At 43.0% G+C, this 25,607-nt stretch overlaps 1 protein-coding gene and 1 non-coding gene across 11 annotated transcripts in view; one reads left to right on the top strand and one right to left on the bottom strand.

The window, feature by feature from the left end:
• RCBTB1 (RCC1 and BTB domain containing protein 1) overlaps positions 1-25,607 on the bottom strand; it is a 108,800-nt gene that overhangs the window by 68,237 nt on the left and 14,956 nt on the right. For 5 of the 10 annotated variants that reach the window (XM_059996168.1, XM_059996172.1, XM_059996169.1 and 2 more), the window contains exons 2-11: positions 25,427-25,596; positions 24,525-24,675; positions 15,451-15,617; positions 12,615-12,773; positions 9,552-9,659; positions 8,908-9,050; positions 7,700-7,890; positions 3,985-4,111; positions 1,719-1,870; positions 806-936 (exon numbers count right to left, since the gene is read on the bottom strand). In XM_059996168.1, coding sequence (XP_059852151.1) covers positions 806-936; positions 1,719-1,870; positions 3,985-4,111; positions 7,700-7,890; positions 8,908-9,050; positions 9,552-9,659; positions 12,615-12,773; positions 15,451-15,617; positions 24,525-24,675; positions 25,427-25,552 — 1,455 coding nt within the window. In that variant the 5' untranslated portion in view covers positions 25,553-25,596. Of the gene's footprint in view, positions 1-805; positions 937-1,718; positions 1,871-3,984; positions 4,112-7,699; positions 7,891-8,907; positions 9,051-9,551; positions 9,660-12,614; positions 12,774-15,450; positions 15,618-24,524; positions 24,676-25,426; positions 25,597-25,607 lie in introns of those variants that run through there. The other 5 variants (XM_059996170.1, XM_059996167.1, XM_059996171.1 and 2 more) reach the window with 4 other exon arrangements.
• On the top strand, positions 21,563-21,669 carry LOC132413975 (U6 spliceosomal RNA). The gene has a single exon (XR_009516859.1). It is a non-coding gene; the product is annotated as a U6 spliceosomal RNA (small nuclear RNA).

Here is a 25,607-nt window from a genome sequence, read left to right as displayed (position 1 = left end):
CTTTTATTCTTCATGAATATGTAAAACCAACCATACCAGCCTTGAGTTCACTAATTATCCTTCATGTATCCTTCACGTGGTACAATCTTCATTCAGTTCAACAAACATTTATCATGTGCCAGGCACAAGGCACACAGATGAATAAGATACAGTTCCTGCTCAGAGGGAGCTTACAATCTGATGATATCGTGGCTCTTAACTTAAAGAAAATGTACATAAATGTCTGAAACACAAGACTCCCAAAAGCTCATTCATTCAGAGACTCCCTAGAGATCCATCAATCAATCCAATATAAAAAGCAAACAAACAAAAAGGAGTCCAGAGCAAGCTCTTCACCCATGAATAACTGTGATAATTAGACGATGATAGAATTTTCAGAGCACACACAGCTAGCTATAAATCACAGGGCAGCCTTGGTTTACGACAGGGGAGAGCTGGGGAGACGGCAAAGTGGATCTTGAGAAAAATATATTAAGCTGACCTGGAGAAATACTTGAAACTAAAATATGCTGTTTGTCAGTCCCACTAGGTATGGCACTTTATATTCCAACCTGCAGTATAGCTGCTGGGACTTCAGTTAGCTTCCTAGCTTAGGTAAAAATATAAGTAGAGAAACAACCGTGTTTGAAACTATGAACAGAGAATAAAGCAAGCCAGATTTCATTTTTTAGGGGTCAGTCAGTTCAATGATTCCCTACATAGAAGTGAAGTTACTCATCACGCTTCTTGTCTCACACAAGAAAGGAGAAACGTGCTCACGGGGTGTTAAGGGCGGTTTGTGTTTCTGCTTATTATTTTATGTTACCTCTGCATCATATCTGACCGCGGCAGAGAACAATGAAAAGGCATTCTCCACGGTGATTCCTCGCTTGATAATGTGCTGACAAAGTTTCTTCAGTCTGTTTTCACAGTACGATGTCGCCAAATCCAAAAGACCTGAAAGTAAAATGTGGAAAGCTTAACTGAGGTTACAGTAATTTCCAATCATTTATAAATATATATATATTTCACTTTGGTGAAGAGTTATGTAGATAAATCAGCAGAAGCTTCTTAGGGAATAACACTCTGAATTTTATTAAATAAGTTCTCTTTTTCAGTCCATCCCTTCCCCACCTCCCAAACATACCTCTCCTATACTCACTTTATACAATTTCTTCTGTAGTACAAAGGAAGGGGAAAAAATTGAATTTCCCCCCTCATTTTGTTTCCAAAATGATACGCTAAATCCATTAGCAACTTATACTTCAGTATTAAAAAAGTAAAATAAGACCACAGTCGTATAGTGTCCATAATTATTAACCATATCGATACAATACTATCTTCAAAACAATTTTTATTGAAGTACAGTTGATTTACAATGTTGTGTTAATTTCTGCCATATGGCAAAGTGACTCGGTTATACACAGGTATACATTCTTTTTTATATTCTTTTCCATTATGGTTTATCCCAGGATATTGAATATAGCTCCCTGTGCTATACAGTAGGACCTTGTTGTTTATCCATCCTATATATAATAGTTTGCATCTACTAATCCCAAACTCTGAGTCCATCCCTCTCCCAAACACAGTACTATTTTTTAAAGGCATTTACTTCAAATCTTTCTTAAAAACCATGTAAAAACCAATAAACCTGAAACTTTTTACATTTCAATACTGTAAGAATACAGGGAGTTATATTTTTGACCCTGTGCCCTGGCCAGTCCCAATGTGGCTGGTACCTATGGCATCTTCAGGCGGCAGATCCACTGTATCTGTGTAGAGGTACTGGAGAAAGGCACGGTACACTGGGTAGGAAAACTGGTCTATTTCTATCACCTCCTTCATGTCCTCATTCCAATAAGACTGGAACATGGATCGAAAGTGCTCACACCTAAAACGGAACAGCAAAAGTTACCTAATTAAGTTGATGAAATCAGGGATAAACAAATATTACAAGTATGCTTAACTACTAATATTTGAGTAGTATTGCGTTGGCCAAAAAGTTTGTTCGGGTTTTTCCGTAAGATGTTACAGAAAAACCCAAATGAACTTTTTGGCCAACCCGATACATTCATTCCATGTACAAGAACCCAAACATATTCCGCAGGCAAGGGCTTTTACATTCACCTTTTACGTCCACTCACTTTCATTTTCTATACTGCCTATTAAATAGTAAGAATTATACATGGAGCCTGGAAGTACCTACCACTTCAACAGTACCACTGTTTGCATCTGATAGACCCCAGTCAGATCAAGTCTTTCTGCTTGCTCGCTGTTTTTAAAAAATGTTGTAGAGAAGGGCATTTTAAACAATGAAATTAAAAGAAATTCAGAAATGAGTGTTCAAACTTTTGATATATGTTCATGTCATTCAAATGATTCATTTTGTGTGTCATGTAATCAGCATATTCTTAAAACTGTTTTAAATGTTAACTGAATTACATTTAAGAGGATTTTTTTTCCATTACCTTACATGACAATTTTCCTTCTTTTCTGACTCATCTTCAAAACAGTCACCACCCCTATTTTGTTCCTTTGCTCTGACCTGCTCCCCTCCCTCTCCTCCCAAGCCGGTTACCAATTTATTTATAAAACACATTCACTAGAATAGTCACATATTTCAAGAAAACCTAAATAGGTCTTTTTGTACTGTATTTCATACACAAATCCACCTATATGAGGAACTGATTTCTTTCTATTTGTTTATTTATAATTTTGGCTGCACTGGGTCTTCATTGCTGCACGTGGGCTTTGTCTAGTTGCAGTGAGCGGGGGCTACTCTTCGTTGAGGTGCGCTGGCCTCTCATTGTGGTGGCTTCTCGTTTCAGAGCACGGGCTCAGCAGCTGTGGCTCACAAGCTCTAGAGCACAGGCTCAGTAGTTGTAGCGCATGGGCTTAGTTGCTCTGCAGCATGTAGGATCTTCCCAGACCAGGTATCGAACCCGTGTCCCCTGCATTAGCAGGCGGATTCTTAACTACTGCGTCACTAGGGAAGTCCCTATGAGGAACTGATTTCTGAATATTCAATTTTCTTCAAGTATAACATACTTTATAATTTTTTTAAAAATCACCTTTTCAAATCCTTTTAAAATGAGTCACACTATAAACACAAAAATACTTTCAATATCCACTCAGAATACTAAAAGAATGGCTCCACTTACAAAGGAACTTACCTCATCTGGGAAGTAAAAAGATGCAGTTGTCTAAGCAAGAACTAATAGATGCAATCGGTCAGAAAACTATACAGGAAAGGAACAGACTGGATGGCCACAGGTTCACAGATAGAAACATTTCCCGTTCACCTTTTCAGTTAATACTTTGGCGCAGATACTTACTCCCTTAAAGTAATGAATGACATAGCTTTTCGGTTCCTTAAAACTTGTTATTTTTGTAAATAAATATTTAACTACATTTTCAAAAAAGACTTGTAAGTGGCTAGTTTAACTCTCGATGGTCTGATTTTATGTGCCTCTTTCTCTGTAATGGCAGCCTCAGTGAGCAATGGTCCAGGTACTAATAAATACAAAGTTCCCTCACATTTATACAAAGAACTCCTGCCATTTACTATATTTAAAAACATTTCTTTAGTTGGGAATTAGATGTCTCTCAGGGCTAGGAAGTCCAGTATTCCTAAGAGTTTTCTGCTTATGGAAAACGAATCTTTAATTAAGAGTAAGAAAAGATATATAGGCTTTTCACTGATAATCTTTTATATTTTCTTAAACCTTATATACAAATTTTTGATCAAAATAAGTATTCACGATCTCCTTCATTTGAAAAACAATACAGAAAAATACTACATTACACTTTTTCTAAAAGGCACATGAGTGCACACACACACACACATAACACGCAAAACTCTTCATGATAAATGGATTGAGTTGTGCCATTTCTTTCTACTACCAAGATTATTTCTTATTAGTCCCCATTTTGTGGAATAACAAAGAAATGGAGATTGCAGAAGAAAGTAAGGTTACTGATGACTTTAAACTCATGCGAAAATACCTGATTTTCAAAACAGCTTTATGGACATGAATATATTTCCCATCAATTCGAAACTTCAGATCGGCAGTTTCCGGACTGTCAAATTCTTTCTTCAGTGACTCTGCAACTGTTAAAAAGTCTTCATGCTCTGAAGGAAACGAGCACATTAATACAGGAAGCTCAGGACACATGTTCAAGCTTTGAAAGACTTCAGAAAGATAATGATTAGCATGATGGATAATTCCATCAGATTTTTTTCAGAAGAGTTCAGACCTTACTCAACAAATCAATTTCACAGTATTAAATTAAAATCAATGTCACAGAAATTAAATTAAATTTCACAGGCTAATGGGGAAACAAAATCTCAGGGATCCTCATTGGTACTGAATGAAGGTACTATAGATGCAGGAGACAGTTTCTGTCGTCCCCTGAGATGAGAAGGTGATTTTCAGCAGCTGCTGTTACCTAAGTGTCCTAAGTGTATAAACTTCAGAAAAAAATACATATTTGGAAAGGCCAAATACCAGTCTGACATGCTAAGTTAGACATTAAAAACGTGTATTTTTTTTTAAAAAAGAGAAAGTTATAGATCATCATGATTAGGTAACTACTTCTCTCAAAAACTGAGTGGTGCTCTTCTAAGGCTAAGAATTTATCAATTTTCTTTGACAGAAACTCTAAGGACACCTTTGCTCTGCTTCAAGGAGTTGGTAAATTTGACTCAAGGAGTCCTAAGAAATTTGACTCAAGGAGTCCTAAGAAACAAACTCACCACTTAGGCTAAGAGTGTGTGTGTTCTTTCACAGGGTGACCCTTTTCCCTCGATATCTGGAATCTAAACGTCCTTCTTAACGCTAAAACTTAATGCAGTACAAGCAATAATCTCTACACACTATCTAAAAGCAGAGCAAATTTACTTAGTAGGAATGTATACTTAGAAAGAACAGCTTTACAAAACCATGATCACACTGCCTGACGGGAAGGTGTAAGTACATGTAATTCTTATATTTAAGTAGAACTGTGCTATCATGAAGAAAAGTAAAGGCACTTGTACAAACTCATGCAACACTTTCCTGTGCTTTCCATGTGTGAACAAAGGGCAAGAGGTAGAAGAAGGCTAACGGGGAAATTTTTAAAGTCCAGAGACCCACCGCTGGCACTGAATGAAGGTACCATCGATGTAGGAGACAGATTTCCACGTCCCCCGAGGTGAGAAGGTGATTCTCAGCAGCTGCTGTTACCAGGGCACATCTTAGAGGAGGGACAACTGCTGAAAACTAGGCTGAAGCTTAACAAAGGAGCTTTCCACGAGCTTATCAGAATCTCCCAAGGAAATACCATTTGCCTAAGCCCTATTCCCTTAACGTACATCCTCCCCCTTCCCTGATAATGCAGAGCGTTCTTGGCTGTGGAGGAGAGGTGGACAAGCTCTCAAAAACCAGGCTTTCCCTGACCCTGTAACCTGAATCCCCAGTGAATGAAAAGAAAGGAAATAACTAAGATGGGCAGAGTCCAAGAGTCTAGATTGCTACCAACCTCCCCACAGAAAAAACAGCTTCTTATCAGTGCCTAACTCCTGCATCTAGTCCTAAGAGTTGGACCATCTTGGTTTCTGGCAACAAGTATAGTACCTCCCTTCAGAGAAGAAATGTTCTTCATAGGTGTGAATTCATCCTCTGACTTTCTTCCCGACACACAGCTGAGATCAGAAACTGAGAGGAAACAAACACTTCTGACTTTTGGCGGGTGCAAGAGAAAGAAGTCACCTGGGAGATATATTCAGGGACCATACTTTTTCCAAACTTAATAACAGAAAGTATTAGGATGTTTGGTCTGAAAGGAATGTCTTTTCAGGATTAGGATTTTAAAATGCAAGAACCTGAGGGAAGCCTTTTTTTTTTTTTTTTTTTGCGGTACGCGGGCCTCTCACTGTTGTAGCCTCTCCCGTTGCGGAGCACAGGCTCCAGACGTGTAGGCTCAGCAGCCATGGCTCACGGGCACAGCCGCTCTGCGGCATGTGGGATCTTCCCGGACTGGGGCATGAACCCGTGTCCCCTGCATCGGCAGGCGGACTCCCAACCACTGCGCCACCAGGGATAAGGAAAGCCTTTTATAAACAGGTCCAGGTTAAGCAGTATATGGGACTCTGAGATGTGTACAGGGTCTATACATAGGTGTGATTACGGCCAAAGAGTCCCATTCCATGAACTAAATTTTCTTTGATCACAATATTCACTGCAAAAAAAATACTGTATTATAAAGAACCTGAAAAAGTTCCATTTGTTTCACTTTAAGTTGAGCAGCAGTTTCACTTTTCCTAAACATACTCTTGCCCCCATGACCATATAGACTGGTCACCTGATGACAGGACAGCTCCAGCTACCTGACACACCTGAGCATGACATGTTATTACAAGACCTTCAATATCAATTGCTGAGCAACCCAAACCCCATGTTGTCAACAGCTATATTAATTTTCAAGCACAGGGTATCATGACACTTATTTCCTCTGCATCACAAGCAAAAGAACGATTTAGAAGAAATACATTAGCAAAAAGGTAGAAATAAACAAGAAATAAAAGAAAAAGAGACTAAAATCATCATGTTAATGGCTACTCAGCTTGATTACATTTTAACATTTTCAATCAACAATGGACCCTTGAAGAAGACAATATTCAGAAAAGGGACAGATTATATAACCAAACATCAACCTGAATCCACTATCCCTTTTTTTTTTTTTAAGGCCAGGCCATGCGGCATGTGGCATCTTAGTTCCCTGACCAAGGATCAAACCTGGGTCCCCTGCAGTGGAAGCTCAGAGTCTTAACCACTGGACAACCAGGGGAAGTCCCCCACTATCCTTTATAATACCTCTGTTTTGATCCCCTCCTCCCCAAAAAAGTATTTGAGATTCATTGAAAGAAAAATAGGGAAAGAAATTGGAATTAACAACTCCACAAAGTTAACAAAACCACAAGTTTTTCATTTTTTTTTTAAGTTCATTTTTGGTTCATGCTATATGAGATTATGTAATAAATTTAATATAACAAAAGCACTTAAGAACAGGTTCCTCAAACAAATAATTTGTACATGAACGTTCATAACAGCACTATTCACAATAGCCAAAAGGTGGAAACCATCCAAATGTCCATCAACAAATAAATGGATAAACAAAATGTGGTCTACGTATACAACAGAATACCACTCAGCCATAAAAAGAAAAGAAGTACTGATACGTACTACAACCTGGATGGGTCTCAAAAGCATCGAGTAAAAGCCAGACATAAAAGGTTGTACATTGTATGATTCCACTTACATGAAACACCCAGAACAGGTAAATCCATAGAAACAGAAAGCAAATTGGTAGTTGCCAGTGGTTGGGGAAAGAAAGAATGGGTGTTCTTTTCGGGTGAGGAAAGTGTTTTAGAACTTGATATAAATGACGGTTGCACAACATGGTGAAGGTACTAAACGCCTCTGAATCGTACACTTTAAAAATGGCTCATTTTATGTACGTGAATTTCACTTCAATTAAACTGAAAACACTGAAGGGGAGAAAATAATAAATCCATATAATATTCCATAACGTTTTAATAAATTGTATTATGCAAATCTAATTTGGGGAAAGGTATTAAAGCTAAAGGAGGATAAAACATCTTGAACCTAAAAAAAAGCCCACAGCCAGCAAATGTGCAGGAACACCCCTCGCTGGGGGGAGCAGCCCTGAGTTTCCTTACCTATAGACAGGAGGCGCCAGGTGACGGCGGGCGTGGCGAAGCAGGCGAACACGTCGTCGGTGGAGGAGAAGTGGGTGAGGTGAGGCAGGGTCACCGACTGGCCCCGGCACTGGCCCCACATGTACACGTGCCCTCCCTGCGTCTTGGCTGCAGACGTGTGGGCAGAGTGGCAGGCCGCAATCTCTATTACCCTGGGAAGTTTTCAGAAAAATGCACGTCACTTCTTTTTCACAGAAGCCTAAGCGTGCCACACAAGGTAAATAAAAAGTTCATGCTCAGAACACCTCAAAAAGCCCAAGATCCAGGGACTTTAGCTACCACGTCATACTGACAAAAGCAAAAGACTAGAGCAAGAGTACTGTGTGTCTCCCTTCCTGGCTGCCCCACTTCTCACGCTAACCTCATTCTGAGTTAGGATAAATAATGCATACTGTTGAAGAAAACCTGGATAAAGGGAATAGAAACCAAAGTAAATGAGGGAAGTGGACACTGGAAAAAAATGTCCTGACAGTTCTGGAGGCTTAGACAGTAGCAAAAAATACTGTATTCAATATACCATTTCCTTACAAATACAACTTTATCTCTCACCCCCTACCAGTGCTCAGAACACTCAGTAGGCTGATAGGCACTGGTCCGGGGGTCATGGACTCTGAATGTCCCAATCCAAATGGACATCAAGCCAAACTTACTACATTCTCCGTATGCTTCTTAGGCAGGGTCCCAGAATCAGAAGTCAACATTCTAACACTGAGTGGGTAAGACCTTACAATATGGCTGAACAAACATTAAGCATCTATTCTAGTAACACACATTAAATCAAATCAATATTTAAACAGATAATGCCCTTTCAAGGGCAGATTTTATTTGTTTAAAAGTTGTTTTAGTTGGCTCAAAAAGAAGAGTTTATACTACGCTTTAAATTTCAACATGGTGACAGACCTTACTTTTCTTCCCTACTAAACAGGCAACAAGAAGCTGCAGGGATTATACCCAGATGCATTAATGCCTGCCTACCAATCTCAGGTGGTTAAAAGCTGTGTAAGGATCACGTCAACTTCACGTTCATTCTGACTGGTACAACACTCCTTTGTTCAAAATGAGAATGTTAATAAACAGAAGAGCTACAAAGCCAAAGACCACAGCTCCATCACACACAGTCCCAAGTCCCAATGCACACACAATTCCAAGACACGGTACTGACAAGTTACCTTTCTTTCTCCACCATGATGTGTGCTGGGCTTAGCAGGTTATTTTTATTGCCAGTTCCCAGCTGCCCATATGTGTTAGCTCCCCAGGCATAGAGCAAGCCCTCATCAGTTAGTGCTAGAGTATGTGCATAGCCGCAGACAATCTGCAAGTAAATTTAAATGGTTACCATCAACAGGAGAACAGGAAGGGCAGGGAAAACATCTACTTAAAGATTAGGGCCAGCTTCTGCAGAATGCCAATTCATCATCAGGTGTGGGCTGACATTCTCTGGAACATTAAAAAAGCATTAGAAAAGCCTATGCCCGAGACTACTCGATATTTTTCCATTCTTTTTTTTTTTTTTTTTTTTTTACTTATCAAGACCAGTGTGCCAGCACCATGGTCTTGCTTCCCATCATGGGAATTTAGGAAAGATATAATATTAAATGTGGAAGATGAAGGCCCAGGGTACTCTTCAAAAAGACTTACTAAAGAGTAAATCTCTGGGAATTCCCTGGCGGTCCAGTGGTTAGGACCCCACACTTCCACTGCAGGAGGCATGGGTTCGATCCCTGGTAGGGGAACTAAGAGCCTGCAAATATTCCGCCAAGTCAGAGCAGGGAAGATAGACGGGGACGAGCACCTAAGGGTCCACCATACATACCTGGTTCACACAAACGCTGTGCAAAGCTGCCACTCTCACGGGGGTCAGCTGATTGCCGTTGTTTCCCAAGCCTAGCTGACCATTGCCGTTGTAGCCCCAGCCGTATACCTTAGACAGAGAAAGGGGGAGAACAGGCTTTTAAAACTGCTGGTAAGAGGGAAGAGCTAAAAATGCCATCCATCTAAACAAATCAGATACTTTTTTCACTTCCAACACTCATATTCCACTAAATGTGATCCTACAACTGATCTCCAAACAGAAGATGCTTTAGGGGTAGGGATGACAGAATCTAGCAGACTCCATAGCTTACTAGTTGGATAGCCTTGGGCAAGTCATGAACTCTTGTTTTAGGCATGAGGAAGCTGAGGCTCACTAACAATTACTAAGTACCTACTGTATCTCAGGACCTTGTGAAAGGTACTAGGAATAAGCCTTTGGAAACAGTTTAACAGGAGAGACGGACACATGCAATTTTTTTGCAGCCAGGCGGCAAGTGCTATAATAGAGAGATAATCAAGGCACTACAGGTAGAGAGGAGAAAGGATTTAGCCACAGAAGAAAGTTTAGGCAAGACTTTCCAGAAAGCAGAGGTCTGAGCAGGGCTGAAGGCATTTTAGGGGGAGGGCACAGAATGTGCTAGAGACAGCTGGGGTGGCGGCTGGGGAGAGAACAGAAGGAAAGGTAAGGGCCCAAAGGGCCAACACACAAACCGAGGAAAGTGCAATGCATCTGTGCATCTCCCACTGAAATATTCCAAAACTGAGATCAATATGACTACATTTGTATTCTGGAAAGATCACGCTGGCGGCAACATGAAGGGTGACTGCGGCGTGTAAGACCAGAGGCAGGGAGACCTCGACATATAACCTCATCTCTCATCAGCCAACAGGTGAGCTCTGATGAGGGTCCAATGAAGGCGGTGACAGCGGCACCACAAGAGGGACCAGGAAAGAGGTTAAAGAAGGAGACATAAGGGAATGTGGCGATCCCTTAGACACCCTAAGCAAGAGGGGGTCATCAGCTGAAAGCAGCAGAGCTGGGCATAGGTTTGACAGCGAGTGTTAAAGGTTTAGAATGACCAGCATGGGACATGGGTAAAGTACTGGTCAGGAACAGACAAGAGGCCTGGCTCAAATCAGAAACACGAGATATGGGTGGCAACAAGCCCCATGGCAACACAAGGCAAACGGGCATCGGCGAGGGCCTTTCCAGTCAGGGTGACAGAGGGAAAAAGGGGACGTGGAGTTTAGGGTACTGACAAGAGATGGTTACAAGTACTTTCAATGCCAGAAGTCTAATACGTTTGAACTTTCTGGGGAGAAATTTGGCAGTAGCTATCAAAAATTCTAATGACATACTCCCTGACCCAGAAATCCTATTTCTGGGAAATTATTCTATAGACATACTTGCATGAGTGTGCAAAGATATACACACTCACAAACAGGAACACAGAAAAGCAGTGCAACAAGGTTTATAAACAAATATAAAAAACAATTGAAAGGCCCATCAGGAGAGCTCTGGGTGCGGGTCATATGCACAAGGAAAACCAACACCCATACAAAGAAAACTAAGCAACTATTATAATGGAAGCAACTATCAATGGTCTGATAAGAGATTCAGGTAAAACATACGTTGTTAAGCAGAAAAGCTGCAGACTGGCCGAAAAAAGCAGTAGATATAACAATCCCATTGTTTAAAGAAGGTACTTATACTCAACCGTACATAACTAACTATAGAGAAAAGTCCAAAAGGATATACATCAAACTATTAACAAAACTGAAGGAAAGGTATTCACTTTTTACTTTGTATCTTTCATTTGTTTTCCTTTGTTGAAATCATCACATAATAATTTTAAAATTAAATTTATTTTTTAAAATAAAGAAGTGGAAAATACTGGAATGGAGGATGTTAGATGACTATCCCAAGGAATTCGGAAGCCCTCTGGCGTGATATCAGGATTGATTCAAAAAGTGAGCTAGGGCTTCCCTGGTGGCGCAGTGGTTGGGAGTCCGCCTGCCGATGCAGGGGACACGGGTTCGTGCCCCGGTCCGGGAAGATCCCACATGCCGCGGAGCGGCTGGGCCCGTGAGCCATGGCCGCTGGGCCTGCGCGTCTGGAGGCTGTGCTCCGCAACGGGAGAGGCCACAGCAGTGAGAGGCCCGCGTACGGCAAAAAAAAAAAAAAAAAAAAAGTGAGCTAACAAAGCCGAGCATTCAGTAAACTCTAAGCCACCCTCGCACCCCAATGCAGGACGCCGTACATCTGTGTCCAAAGAAGCATCTTTGAATAATTTTTGTGCACTGAAACAGGCACAGGTGGTAACAAGTCCATTGACATAGAAGCTTCAACCAGAATTATTTTATAGAAATAACGATCAGCTCAAAGGTGACTATGGTAGAAGGTCACTGAAAGGTGGGTTTTTTAAAGTAGCCAATAACAATCAGGACCAAAAATTCTCCTTTTGCAAGTTGCTTCTTCCTGTGGACAAACATTCCAGATGTAGGTAGGTACAGAGCCTTCACGCCCATTAGAGTTACTGCTTATAAACATCACCAGCTAACTTTAAAGAGTGCACATTGCCTCTTGCCTTCTGAGATGGCCCGCACACTCTGTCAGTGGAGTGTGTTTCTCCCAGGGCCGCTCTCACTTTCTGAGATGGACCGCATTCTCTCTATGCAATGAGTATCTCTCTAAATAAACCTGCTTTCACTTAAAAAAAAAAAAAAAAAAAAAAAAAAGAGTGCATAGTTCACTTTTTCATTGGAAGAAAAAGGTAGTATTAAATTCTTTTATCTACTACATTAAACCACAAACAAATACCTATAAGCATTGGGCTATCTGGATCTGACAAAAACACATTAGAACCTTTACTTGCAGATAAATCTTGGAATTTAAAAATTCATAATGAGGAGCAAAGATCCTGTGGTTACAACCTCAATCAGTTAACTGTCTAAGGAGCTATGAAAACAAAGCACTCTTCCTTCCAGAATCTACCTGGAAAGAAAAGGACATTTCACTGAAGGAGGAGGTAGGAGGAGAAAGGGGGATGCAGACATCGCTCACCTCACCATTGTCCAGAACAGCCATGGACGAGGTCTGACCGCAGGCAATGCCAACCACCCTCTTAATATGTAAACAGTTTGTAACTTTGCGAGGAGTTGGTTGATTTGCTGTAGATCCTGATCCCACCTGGCCACAGTTGTTATAGCCCCAAGCAAACACCTACACAACAGAAGGGGAAAAGAAAAAGAAAGAAGAGTAAGGGTGAAAATTCTACCTCGAACACACAGTAACAATCATAAAATAAAAATAAACCCACTTAATGAGTACTTACAATGTGCTAAATGGTCCTAAGTGCTTTACATGCATTAACCCATCTAATCCTCATAGTAATCCTGTAAGATGACCCTGGGATAGGTACTAGTATCATCCCCATTTTATACATGTAAAATAGAAACACAGAGAGGTTGAGTGACTTGCTTGAGACTCCACAGCTAGCAAGCAGAATTTACTACTAATCTGAACCCAGTCAGTCTAGCAGCGCTCTTAACCACTACGTTATACTGCCACTATAATTACGGCAGCTATATAGGATTTTTAATCCGGCATCAATAGGAAATGGGGTATATGCCACATCAGTATGCCACAGTGATATGAAAAAATCAGCCTAACTCTCTGGGCACAAATAGTCATTTTTTTTCATCGAAACTTTTGAAACCACACTATGCTTTTCCCTCTCTCACTAATCACCAAAAGGAGACATTATATAAATTTTCCTGATGACACAAGCCTACCATCATTGTAATTATCAATCATAGTTCCACGTCCTAACACAGTCATGCTCACAAGTACTAAGGAGATGCTGTCCCTACAGGAATGACATGGGGTTGTTAGGCTATTCTTGATGACATTTTCTGAGTTCTCATTTGCTGTCTGTCAGCTCCAAGCAGCTCCCCTCCTCAACTGCATCCTGCTTCCTTTTGGCCTGTGATCGGCCGTAACCTGAAAACCAGATTTCTAAGGGAGGGAGACACAAATAGAGCTCTACGCAAAGTTAAAGAAGAAAAACAAAACTACAAATCACTTTAAGTTAATTATTAACTGAGCCTATCAAACAAGAGTGTGACCAGAGAGAAGAATTACAGAGGACGGGGGATGCTGGTAGCAGAGGAGATAACTTCCTCCATCACTAGGAGAATTTGTAAGGACCCCTCTCACCCCCTTCACTTGCCTGTGGGAAGTGGTCCTCACACATCCTGAGTTCCGGCTTCCACAATTCTCTTTTCCTCTGCCAGCACTTTCTACCTAAGTTCACGTGTCTGAGGCTGCCCACGTGATGTCTTAAAACCCACGGCTGATGTCTTAAAAAGAATATGTGCTACAGGTTCATTTCATAGGCACAAAAGAAATAACCTGCCATACTTCCTGAAAGTGGATTCACAGGACTAGCTAGTGTAATAATGCAAATATTTATCCAAAGTAGCATATGCTTCAGGTTAAAATAAACCAGGAATCCAGGCTGCACAAATTAGCAAGTTCTAATTTCAACCATCATTCTTCTGCACTTCTTTTCAAATATCCCAAGTTCCCTTCCAATGCAGTTGCCTTTTATTTTAAAAATGGGGACGAGGGTTCCACTAACCAAGAAACAGACTAGGAACAGCAGGTTCTGCACATAAAGCCTGCTAGGCCTGGCTCCAGCACATCCCAGCCATGAAACCTGGATCTCCCTAAGGTGCCTTGGTTTGTTCACCCATAACCTACCCTACTTAGTAAAATCACGGGAACAGCACTGAAGGACTTTAAACAGGGAACGATCTGATCCGATCTGCATTTCATAAATCACAGGGGGCAGAGAAGTAACACTGCACAGGCAGACCAACTAAAAAGCTATAGAATAAAAGAGACCACGGCAACAGTCCAGGAGATGACAAGGCCTGACCTAAGGTTATGGAGATGGAGAGGAACAAGACGATACAAAAGACTGGAAGGTAGAACCAACAGGATGAGTAACATTTAAGATAAGCATGGAACTTGGGGGGTGAACAGGTTGTTCAGAACCTACTGGAATGTTGGTAGAGTTATTTTCTATGACATCATTACATTTACTGAAAAACAAAATAGACCTTAGGGGATGGGGGTCATTAAAAACACAAAAGTATAGAACACTGTCATACACATCTGATTTGTAATCTTAGCAAAAAGCAGGAGACTCAACTGCCTTAAGAATTAACTCTACTGTCTTCAAAAGAGTGGTCCTGATCACACAATATAAGTTGTATTAGGAAAAGGGTTCATTCCCATACTGTTCTTAGCGACGCACACGGGGCTGCTATGTTCACACCATATCCAAGTACAAATATGGTCATTTTTTTTGAAAAGCAAGGCACTTTCACAATAGCCAAAGGTAGAAATGACCCAAATATTCATCGACAGATAAATGGATAAACGAAATAGACAATGAAACATTATTCAGCTTTAAAAAGGAATGAAATTCTGCTGCAGGCTGCCACATGGATGAACCTGGAGGATATTATGCTGAGTGAAATAAAGGCGGTCACAGTGGACAAATACTGTATGATTCCACTCGTGTGAGGTACCTAGAGTAGTAGAATAGTAGAATGGTAGTAGTAGTAGTAGTAGTAGTAGTAGATAGTAGAATAGTGCTTGCCAGGGGCTGGGAGTAAGAGAAAGGAGAGAGAGTTAATGTTTAACTGGTACAGAGTTTCAGTTTTGCAAGACGAAAAGAGTTCTGTGGATGGATGGTGGCGAGGGTAGCATAACAATGTGAATATACTTGTCACTAAACTGTACACTTAAAAATGGTTAAGATGGTAAATTTTATGTTACATGTATTTTACCACAATTTAAAAATAAAGAATAAAGGCAGGGCACTTACCTCTCCATCAGCTGCCAGAGCCATTGAATGATGTGAGCCACAAGCTACTTCAACCACTTGCTTGATCAAGAGGTTGGTGCAGACTTGGATGGGAGCAATGCCTTGGTTGGTCGTCCCATTCCCAAGCTGGCTATATCCATTGTGGCCCCAGGCATAAACAACTCCATCTATACAGGATGGCCGCACACAAAGAATCAGCTCAAAGAAGAAACAGTAACCCCTGTACTTTGCTCAACTCATCTTCCAAGCTTAATTTCTTTTTGTGACATTGTGATTTATAAGAAATACGTATCTGGTCATTCGGATTACAAAAATACACTTATCTTGTATATTTAGTCTTCACCCACAGTTCCTGTCTCACAGCTCCCAAAACCGGTGGAATATCCTAAGTGTTGAGAACGATAAGGGTATCTTTTGTTATGTGACTGAGGTGACTTTTGGAAGCACCTAAGGACGATGGGTCTGTTGCCAGAAGAGCCAACCACAAGATGAGAGGGTTGGAGGGGAGAGGGGCTGGAGGCGGAATTAACTGCGACTGCCAATGACTTAGACAATCATGACTATGTAATGAAGCCTCCATAAAAGCCCAAGAGGACAGCTAATTCTGGCCCCTGTTCAGAGAGCTGCCATGTCGGGGAACCAGAACACTTACATGTGCCACTGTGCCAGGCACCAGGCTCTACGAGGACAGAAGGTCCTTTCTTCGGGCTGTTAACTCATATCCTTTAATATCCTTTTATAATAATCAGTAATCTAGTGAGTAAATGGATTTTCTGGAGTGCCGGGAGCCATTCTAGCAGATTAATCAAGCCCAAGGAAGGAACTCCCTGTCGGTCCAGTGGTTAGGACTCTGTGCTTCCACTGCTGAGGGCCCGGGTTCGATCCCTGGTCGGGGAACTAAGATCCCACGTGCCACATGGCGGGGCCCAAAACAAAGGAAAACCCAAGGAGAGGGTCGCGGGAACCTCTGATTTGCAGGTGGTTAATCAGAAGCACAGGTAACAACCTGGGCTTGTGACCAACATCTGAAGTGGAGGGTGGTCTTGTGGGACTGAGCCCTTTACCAATGGAATCTGATTCTATCTCCGGATAGGTGGTATCAGAATTGTGTTGGATTCCTGGACACTGTGCTGGTACCCGAGAATAACTTCTTGTTGGGGGATGCGTGCGCGCGCGCGCACACACACACATGCGCGCGCACACACGCACGCACACATGCGCGCGCACACACACACACACACACACACACACACACACAGAACTGGGTCCAGGAACTCTCTATTCAATTGATGTCAGAAACAGGATTTGCAAGAACAGCCCTGGCTCACAGACACGTGGTTTTTGAAGACAAAGGATAAAAGGGCAAGGAATGAGGAACCTTTGATTCCCAGATGGCTACCTAGTCACCATGGTATGAAAACTGCAGCTGTGGTGCAATCAGTTACTAAAGGTGAAAGTTACCAATGCCGTTTAGAAATGGGAGCAGACGCAACTCCCAAGGAGTTGGCTCGATGGATATATAAGGAAATGCAAAATAAGAAGCACACTAAATAAACAATCCCTGGGACTTCCCTGGTGGTCCAGTAGCCAAGACTCCACGCTCCCAATGCAGGGGGTCCGGGTTGAATCCCTGGTCAGGGAACTAGATCCCATGTGCTGCAACAAAGATCCCACATGCAGCAACGGAGCTCCTGCGTGCCACAACTAAGACCCAGCACAGCCAAATAAATAAATGAATACTTTTAAATCAGTAAATAAACAATTCCCCGCTTATTTCATATGCAAGAGCCAAAACAAAACAAAGGGCTTGGCCTTGATGCTGATTCAAGCTCAGATCTGGGTCAATCTGAGCTCCAGCCATTAGCCTCGAAGCTGCCTAGAAAGGGAAATGTTATGCAACAGAAAGTACCTCGAGTACCTCTGGGTCGCCAAGAAAATAGTTCCCATAGGAGAAGGGCAAAAACAAGAAACAACTGAAAGCAAGGGATATAAGTGTGAAGGAACCGGCCTGCTTTGAGGAGCAGCAGCAGCAGCTTCCTGAGGAACCTTTACTGAACCGGATTGTGAGAGGAACTAATTCAAGGGCTGTGTCGTTGACGTTGAAGGCTGCAGGGTGGAAGAGCACGTCTGCGTTGATGCAGGACCCACTGCTCTCTACTGAACAATCACAGGCGGCTGTACATGATCCAGACACTCAGGGGGTTATTCCCGAGCGGACGGCCAGGTTGGTGGACTGGATGAAAGCCACTGTGAAGTCTGTTTATCCCTGATGAGAGGGATTTCCCAGCTCCCCCTATTGATGCCAGAGGGAACACCCCAGATGAAGCAGCTGAGATGCTTCGTATGCAAGCCATGTGGGACTGGCTTTACGATGACTGGGATAGTCACCCACTGAATACGCCCATTACCCAGATTACGGTAAATGCTGTGAATTAAGGGGGTCCCTGTTACATGGGCACCTCATGTAACTTTACTGCTACAAAATCAAACAGTTTGAGACACCTTATCTAATTTGCTATCTCAACTTCCCCATAGGGGCCTTACTAAGAACATTAATTATGAAAATAGGGAAAGACAAAGAGGGGAGAATCAAGGGACTCACCCCAGCAGAGCGAAAGTCTTCAAACGGTTGTTACAAAGTGGGATGAATAAATCGGATGCTGATGCAGTTGAAACCAAGGTGTGGCTGCAGCACGACCAGAGACTGGTGAACCAATGGGACCCCATGTTGGTCTCTAAAATTAAAGGGCCCCAAACAAGTCCGCTCTATTTATCCCAGCTTGGAAGGCATTAAAAAGCCAGAAGGTAAAGATTAAGATAAGAAAATTGACCAGGAATGCCCTGGGGCAATGGTAAGGAAGATTAATCAAGATAAAGATTGACCTAAAGGCCAGGATCTTCTGGCCCGACCCCCAGCAAGGCACCCAAGGGCATAAGCACATGTGTGGGTGAAACAGCCCTGGGGAGGAGAGGAAACTTTTCTGATACAGGACCCCAATGCACTGTGATTCCAAAACCTGTTGGTGAAGTCTTAACAGCTAAGGTTAGAATGGGGGATACAGATGGGTAACAGTTGATGGGACTCAAGTGAAAATCTGAATGAAAACTGGGGTTTTGGAACAGATTCTGTGTGATGTGGACGCATCCCCCTTACCTGAATGGAGTCTTGGGATGGATATTACATCGGACTGGGGACTGCTTCCCCAACCTAACATTGTAAAACAGAAGGCGTGTAAATCTGCCCTCAGGCCGGTTTTACTGGGCGCTAGATGGGAACCACTAGAACTGCCTGAGCCCGCACAGGTGCTGAACTTAAATATAGAACACCTTGTGGACAGGAAGAGCTCACCATTTTAATTAAAGCTGGAACACTGGTACCAATGCACTCACCGTACGGTAGCCCTGTGAGGCCTGGGGAACAGGCAGGTGGCTCCTAGGGGCTAACGGTAGGCTGTGGAGGCGTAAATAAAGTTGTGCCGCCTACAGCCTCAGCAGTTCCGGTCGTGGCTTCAGCCCCAAAGAAGATGCAGCAGGCCAGCAGAAGCCGGAACCCAGGGGCTGACCTTGCACGTGCTTCCTTCTCGATCTCAGAAAAAAGCCAGCAGCAGTTTGCCTTCATGTGGGGAGGATCCCAGTTTACTTTTACTGTGTCATCACAGGTTTATCTGAACTCACAAGCTTACGATCACAATTTGGTCAGAAGGGATCTGGACTTGACACAGGTCTCAAGTGCAATCATACACTATACTGATGACATTATGACCATGTTGGAAACTGAAGAGCAGGCAAGGAGTGATGTGAATGCCATGGTGACACACATGACCCACTGGGGCTGGTTAATAAATCCCACAGAGGTCCCAGGGCCTCCCCAACAGTAAAATTCTTAGGAATAACCTGCCGAAGCCACGACGAACATTCCGCCAGAGGCTAAACTAAACTGCTGTCGCCACCCACCCCTAGGACCAAAGCAGCAGCAGCAAGCCAGCATTTGGGTGGTTTACCTGGCATTTGGAGAATACATCTTCCACATCTGGAAACCATGCTAGCTCCCATCTATAAGATTACCCGAAAGACAGCTGTATCTGAGTGGGGACCTGCGCAAGAGCAGCCCGTGTCTGAATTAGCAGAGGGCGGCAGCTCTCCCAGGGCTTACGGGGCTTTACGGCCCCATCAGATATGATTCTGAGGGTATCTGCCACCTGCACTCCGCAAGAGGAGCTTATGGCAAACCCGGGAGCACCTCCCAGCAGTGACCACTGGGATTTTAGACCAGAAAATTCCCAGATGCCGCTGTCTGGTACACACCATTTGAGAGAAAATTAGTAGCCTGGGCATTAATTGAGACTGCCTCAGTGATTGAAGGACACAAAATAATCATGAGACCTCAGATGCCCATAACATCCTGGGTGGTGTCGGAGAAGCCCTCTAATAAGAAAGGCGGTGACCCGAAGAGTTTCATAATAAAACAGAAATGGTTTACAGGGGAGCGTGCTGCTGGGGGGATGCAGACAGGCGTGAGCAGGGAGCCTCTTTTCATCTAGGACCGACTTTGGAGCTGCCTGAGGAGCTGCTGGAACCCACTGCCTTGTGGACATGCCCTGTGAAGCTCTAACTGAACACCAAAGAGCCGCTTGCTTTACAGACACAGTTCCAAGGTGAATGGACAATATCCCATTTGGAGAGCGCCCACATTAAGACCAGTGGATGGCAAGACTGACTGAAGGAGTCAAGAATAAATCAGTGCAGTGGGCTGAACCGCAGGCTGTTTTCCGAGCAGTGATGGAAGAATTAAGCAATGGTAAAAACCCGTATGTTTGGGTCTTTACCAACTCATGGGCTATAGCCAATAGCCTGGCTGTATGGTCAGGTAGATGAGCAATGGAAACTAGACTGTTAAAGGGATGCCCACATGGGGCATGGCCCTATGAAATCACTCTGGGAATTTAAGAGGCACATTAAAGTAGGACATGTTGATGCCCATCACAAGAAGCTGACTGGAACCACCAAGTGGACCATCTGGTGCACTCCCTTGACGCGGCCACCTGGGTCCATGGAATGAATGGGCACGGTGGGGCTGCAGCAATGCAGAGGTGGGTTGAATCTAGACATATTTTTCTTGCACTTTGAGAGGCACAAAATGCCAACAAGAACCATTCTGTCAACAAGAGAGCCAGGGACTGCAGATGGCTATGGGGAAAACTCCCCAAGGGGAAGGCCTCCCGCACAGTTAGCAAGGGGATTACACTGGAGCAATGCCAGTAGCCTCAGGGGCTATAAATGGGGTCCTAACAGGAAGAGATCCTTTACTCTGGACTGAGCCTTGCATACCAGGTAGTAGAGGCAAATACTCAAAATAGTATAAAGGACTGGAACAGAAAATACTGTACCTTTTTTTTCTTTTTGCTCAGACAAATCACTGATTAATGGCATGGGTAAAATAAAGGCATTTTAAAACAGTGTCTCAAAGATTTCTCTCACACCTGCTTCCTTGAGAAGCTACTAGGGATGTGTTTCACCCAAATGAGGGTATAATCCAAGGAGGAAGACACACGACACAAAAAATAGGGGATCCAGAAAGGACAAAGGATCCAGAAAGGACAAAGGATCCAGAAAGAACAAAGAAGGGACATCCGAGGATGACGGTGAAATGAAGTTTTAGGCCGACGGCTGTGCAACAGCCTAGAGTGACCAGTCCAGGCTAGAGTAGGGCGATAGAACACTCCGGAGATGTACTGATATGCTCAGAGGTGCCCAGAAGCAACACTGTGCTATAGGGACTTCCCTGGTGGCGCAGTGGTTAAGAATCTGCCTGCTAACCCAGGGTACACGGGTTCGAGCCCTGGTCTGGGAAGATCCCACATGCCGCAGAGCAACAAAGCCCTTGCGCCACAACTACTGAGCCTGCACTCTAGAGCCTGCGCGTCACAACTACTGAAGCCTGCGCGCCTAGAGCCTATGTTCTGCAACAAGAGAAGCCACCACGATGAGAAGCCCAGGCACTGCAACGAAGAGTAGCCCCCACTCGCTGCAACCAGAGAAACCCCGCACACAGCAACGAAGACTCAACACAGCCAAAAATAAAATAAAATTAAAAATTAAAAAAAAAATACTGGTGCTCGCTTCGGCAGCACATATACTAAAATTGGAACGATACAGAGAAGATTAGTATGTCCCCTGCGCAAGGATGACACGCAAATTTGTGAAGCATTCCATATTTTTGTAGTGAGGTGGATGGACCTAGAGTCTGTCATACAGAGTGAAGTAAGTCAGAAGAGAAAAACAAATACCGTATGCTAACACATATACGTGGAATTAAAAAAAAAAAATGTTACGAAGAACCTAGGGGCAGGACGGGAATAAAGATGCAGACCTACTAGAGAATGGACTCGAGGACACGGGGAGGGGAAAGGGTAAGCCGGGACAAAGTGAGAGAGTGGCATGAACATACATACACTACCAAATGTAAAACAGATAGCTAGTGGGAAGCAGCCGCATAGCAAAGGGAGATCAGCTCGGTGCTCTGTGACCACCTAGAGGGGTGGGATAGGGAGGGTGGGAGGGAGACACAAGACGGAGGAGATATGGGGATGTATGTATATGTATAGCTGATTCACTTTGTTATAAAGCAGAAACTAATACACATTGTAAAGCAATTATACTCCAATAAAGATGCTAAAAAAAAAAAAATACTGCGCTATAGAAGAGTTCCAGCATACATTTATGAAAAACAAGTAAGCCCAGGAAAACAAACAGTTGTATAAGAAAGGAGATGGCTCAGCTATAAATAATACTTATCGACTCCTAGTAATGTGAACACTGAATACTGATTTAACCAAAGTGGTGATATCCCTATAGTGACGCAATAAGGTGAGGGAAGGTAGGAGAAAGAGAGCTAAATTCTATCTGCTGTTACAAAAAGTCAAAGGATAATATCTAAAGTAAAAAAGTTCAGAAATAGCAGTATAAGCATGTTAATTTAAAAATATGAGAGTAAATACCAGAAAAAAACACCTGAAGGAGTTAAAAAGTAATTCCACCTGAATAGCAGTTTCTAAGAGTAAGGAGGAGTGAGACAGAGTCCTGTTTTCTACTAAAACCCATATACTATTTGATGGTTTAAAGTGTTAAACTGTTTTTAAACTATGTGACTATTTGTAATACTTATAAAATACACACAAATATATGTACCATACATACATTAAACATCCTATATATCATGTATCATATGTATGTTGTATTAAATGTATTATAACAATCAAAACTGAATTAAAAACAAAAAGAAGACTATTCCCACAAGAAAACCAGTTATTTGGGCTTCCCTGGTGATGCAGTGGTTGAGAGTCCACCTGCCGATGCAGGGGACGCGGGTTCATGCCCCAGTCCGGGAAGATCCCACATGCCGCAGAGCGGCTGGGTTCGTGAGCCATGGCCGCTGGGCCTGCGCGTCCGGAGCCTGTGCTCCAAAACGGGAGGGGCCACAGCAGTGAGAGGCCCGCGCACCGCAAAAAAAAAAAAAAAAAAAAAACAACAGTTATTTATATTTGTGTTTTATGTTTATTTATATCTTAATTGTAACATTCAAGACAGTTAAAACTGTAGGATCTGGACTCTGAAAATAATTCCAGAAGAAAAGTTATAGTTGCCCAAGGTCATTACTTTGAAGAAAACCAAGAATCCGAATGCATGTGTTTCTGTATGTTTGCTCCAGAAAAAACTGCTTCAGTATTTTATGGTCAGAAATCAATGCCTCATTAAAATTAACATGTGTTAGGAAAACATTAAATCATCAGGTCACAATGGATGACAAGCTGAACCAGTCTGCAAAGAAGCAACTGCTTGAAAGACCCCGTGTGATGCCGGAAGGCATGATGACACAATGCAGAGGCAAGATAATCACCTCATTATACTCCACACCAGTTCCACTCTTACCAGACAATCATGCTCACATCTGGATCTCACAGCCTGAGAAAGATGTGGAGAACTTGGGAGTGGATTCAGATGTAAGTTAAAGGCTGTTAAAAAGCTCAATACCAAGACCCACGGCAACATCCAAAGAAGCTGTGATTCCCCAGGCTAGAGACAGAAAGGCGGAGAAGCAAACGCTCCCACGTGCGCCCTACAGTTTACCCAACAAAAGGCTAGAGAGCAAGAACTAATGTGCCTAAAACATAAAGGGAAGAAGCTGGGTTATATACAACAGATTTTCAGAGAGCTCTGGGTGCCCACAGTACAGATAAATCACCAAGGAAGAATGCGCAGGCCCCTCTGGTGATCTTGGGGAGGCAGAGAGGAAAAGAAGAATCCACCCCACATTCTTTCCATATGGCACCCACACGAATGCCAAGGAAAGAACTGAGATTTCTTGAATTCAAGATTCACACAAGGAAAACCAGTACTAACTGTGTTTTTAAAAATGTACCAAGTGGGCTTCCCTAGTGGCACAGTGGTTAAGAATCTGCCTGCCAATGCATGGGACACGGGTTTGAGCCCTGGTCCGGGAGGATCCCACATGCCACGGAGCAACTAACCTTGTGCGCCGCAACTACTAAGCCTGCGCTCTAGAGCCTGTGAGCCACAACTACTAAAGCCCGCGCGCGTGCCTAGAGCCCGTGGTCCCCAACAAGAGAAGCCACTGCAATGACAAGCCCATGCACCGCAACGAAGAGGAGACCCCTCTCGCCGCAACTGGAGAAAGCCCACACACAGCAACAAAGATCCAACGCAGCCAAAAAAAAAGAAAAAAAAAAGTACCGAGTAAAACCTGGACGTTGCCTTGCTACAACAATTCACTGAAAAATTAGGCTGAAGGACCACTTCATCTGCTATAGTTCATCTTCCACAACTTTACATAAGTTGTCGAAAGCCTCAAAAGTTTGCTTAAATTGCAAGTCATCCTATGGCTGTTCCAGAGGGAGCCTGAAGTGTTTAACTTTTACCTGTTTTGTGTACTTCCGCTCAGAAATTAAGACACAGATCATTCAAAATCCAATATCTGATACAAACCCACCACCCCTTAGCTTAGAATTAACTGCTCGATTTCCCACAAACAGAAGCTGGACTTATTCCCACTTTACCTTCGGTGCTGAGAAGAACATGCGGTCCACTCCCATAACTAAGGCTCTTAATCTTCTTTCCACATAAGGCTTCCAGCTTTTTGGGCACAAGTGTACTCTGGTTATCTCCAGTTCCTAGACAGTTACTGTAGTTCAGTCCAAATACAAAGACCTGGGAAACAAATAGTTCTGTCTGAGTCACTTGGCCTACATTTACACAAAAGGTCCCTTCTCCACTCTGAATATAAGACACACTAAAACTCAGTTTGACAGCTCAGTAGCTAGGAAGAGACTGACATGGTTGTTAAGAAACATTCAGGGCTTCACTGGTGGTGCAGTGGTTAAGAATCCGCCTGCCAATGCAGGGGACACGGGTTCGATCTCTGGTTCGGGAAGATCCCACATGCTACAGAGCAACTAAGCCTGTGCGCCACAACTACTGAACCTGCGCTCTAGAGCCCGCGAGCCACAACTACTGAAGCCCATGTGCCACAACTACTGAAGCCTGCACGCCTAGAGCCCGTGCTCGACAACAAGAGAAGCCACCGCGATGAGAAGCCCTCGCACCGCAACGAAGAGTAGCCCCCGCTCGCGGCAAGTAGACAAAGCCCACGCACAGCAACGGAAGACTCAATGCAACCAATCAATCAATAAAATCTATTAAAAGAAAAAAGAAACATTCAACGTCTGCTGACTAAAGTTTTAGAATATTTGGCTATACTATGAAACTCAAACAGTAGTAGGGATGAGGGGTATTAAATCAAGAAACTGAAAGAAAAGACAAATTCTATCAAAGACAACCATCTTTTTGGATTTTAGGCTCTCTTCATGCCCCACTTTTTCTCAGTCTTCACAATGCACACTTTAAAGCTCAACCCCAAATAAGCCCTAAAATTAAGCCCTGGGTTTTGAGAGATGCTTACCTCGTCATTGTCAGTAACATACAGTGCTTCGTTGGCTGAGGTGCCGAAGACACAAGCTTTCCGAATAGATGCAATTTCTTGAGGTGAGAGCAGAGTGAAGATTGGCCACTTTCCTACATCCACCATGACTCTGGTTTCAAGTAATTCCTAAAAATAAGCCGACATCTCTGCTGTAACAAAC

The sequence above is a fragment of the Delphinus delphis genome, chromosome 18, assembly GCF_949987515.2.
Source record: "Delphinus delphis chromosome 18, mDelDel1.2, whole genome shotgun sequence".
NCBI lineage: Eukaryota > Metazoa > Chordata > Mammalia > Artiodactyla > Delphinidae > Delphinus > Delphinus delphis.
The sequence above is the reverse complement of the archived record's forward strand: the minus strand, read 5'-3'. Positions and strand labels throughout refer to the sequence as shown.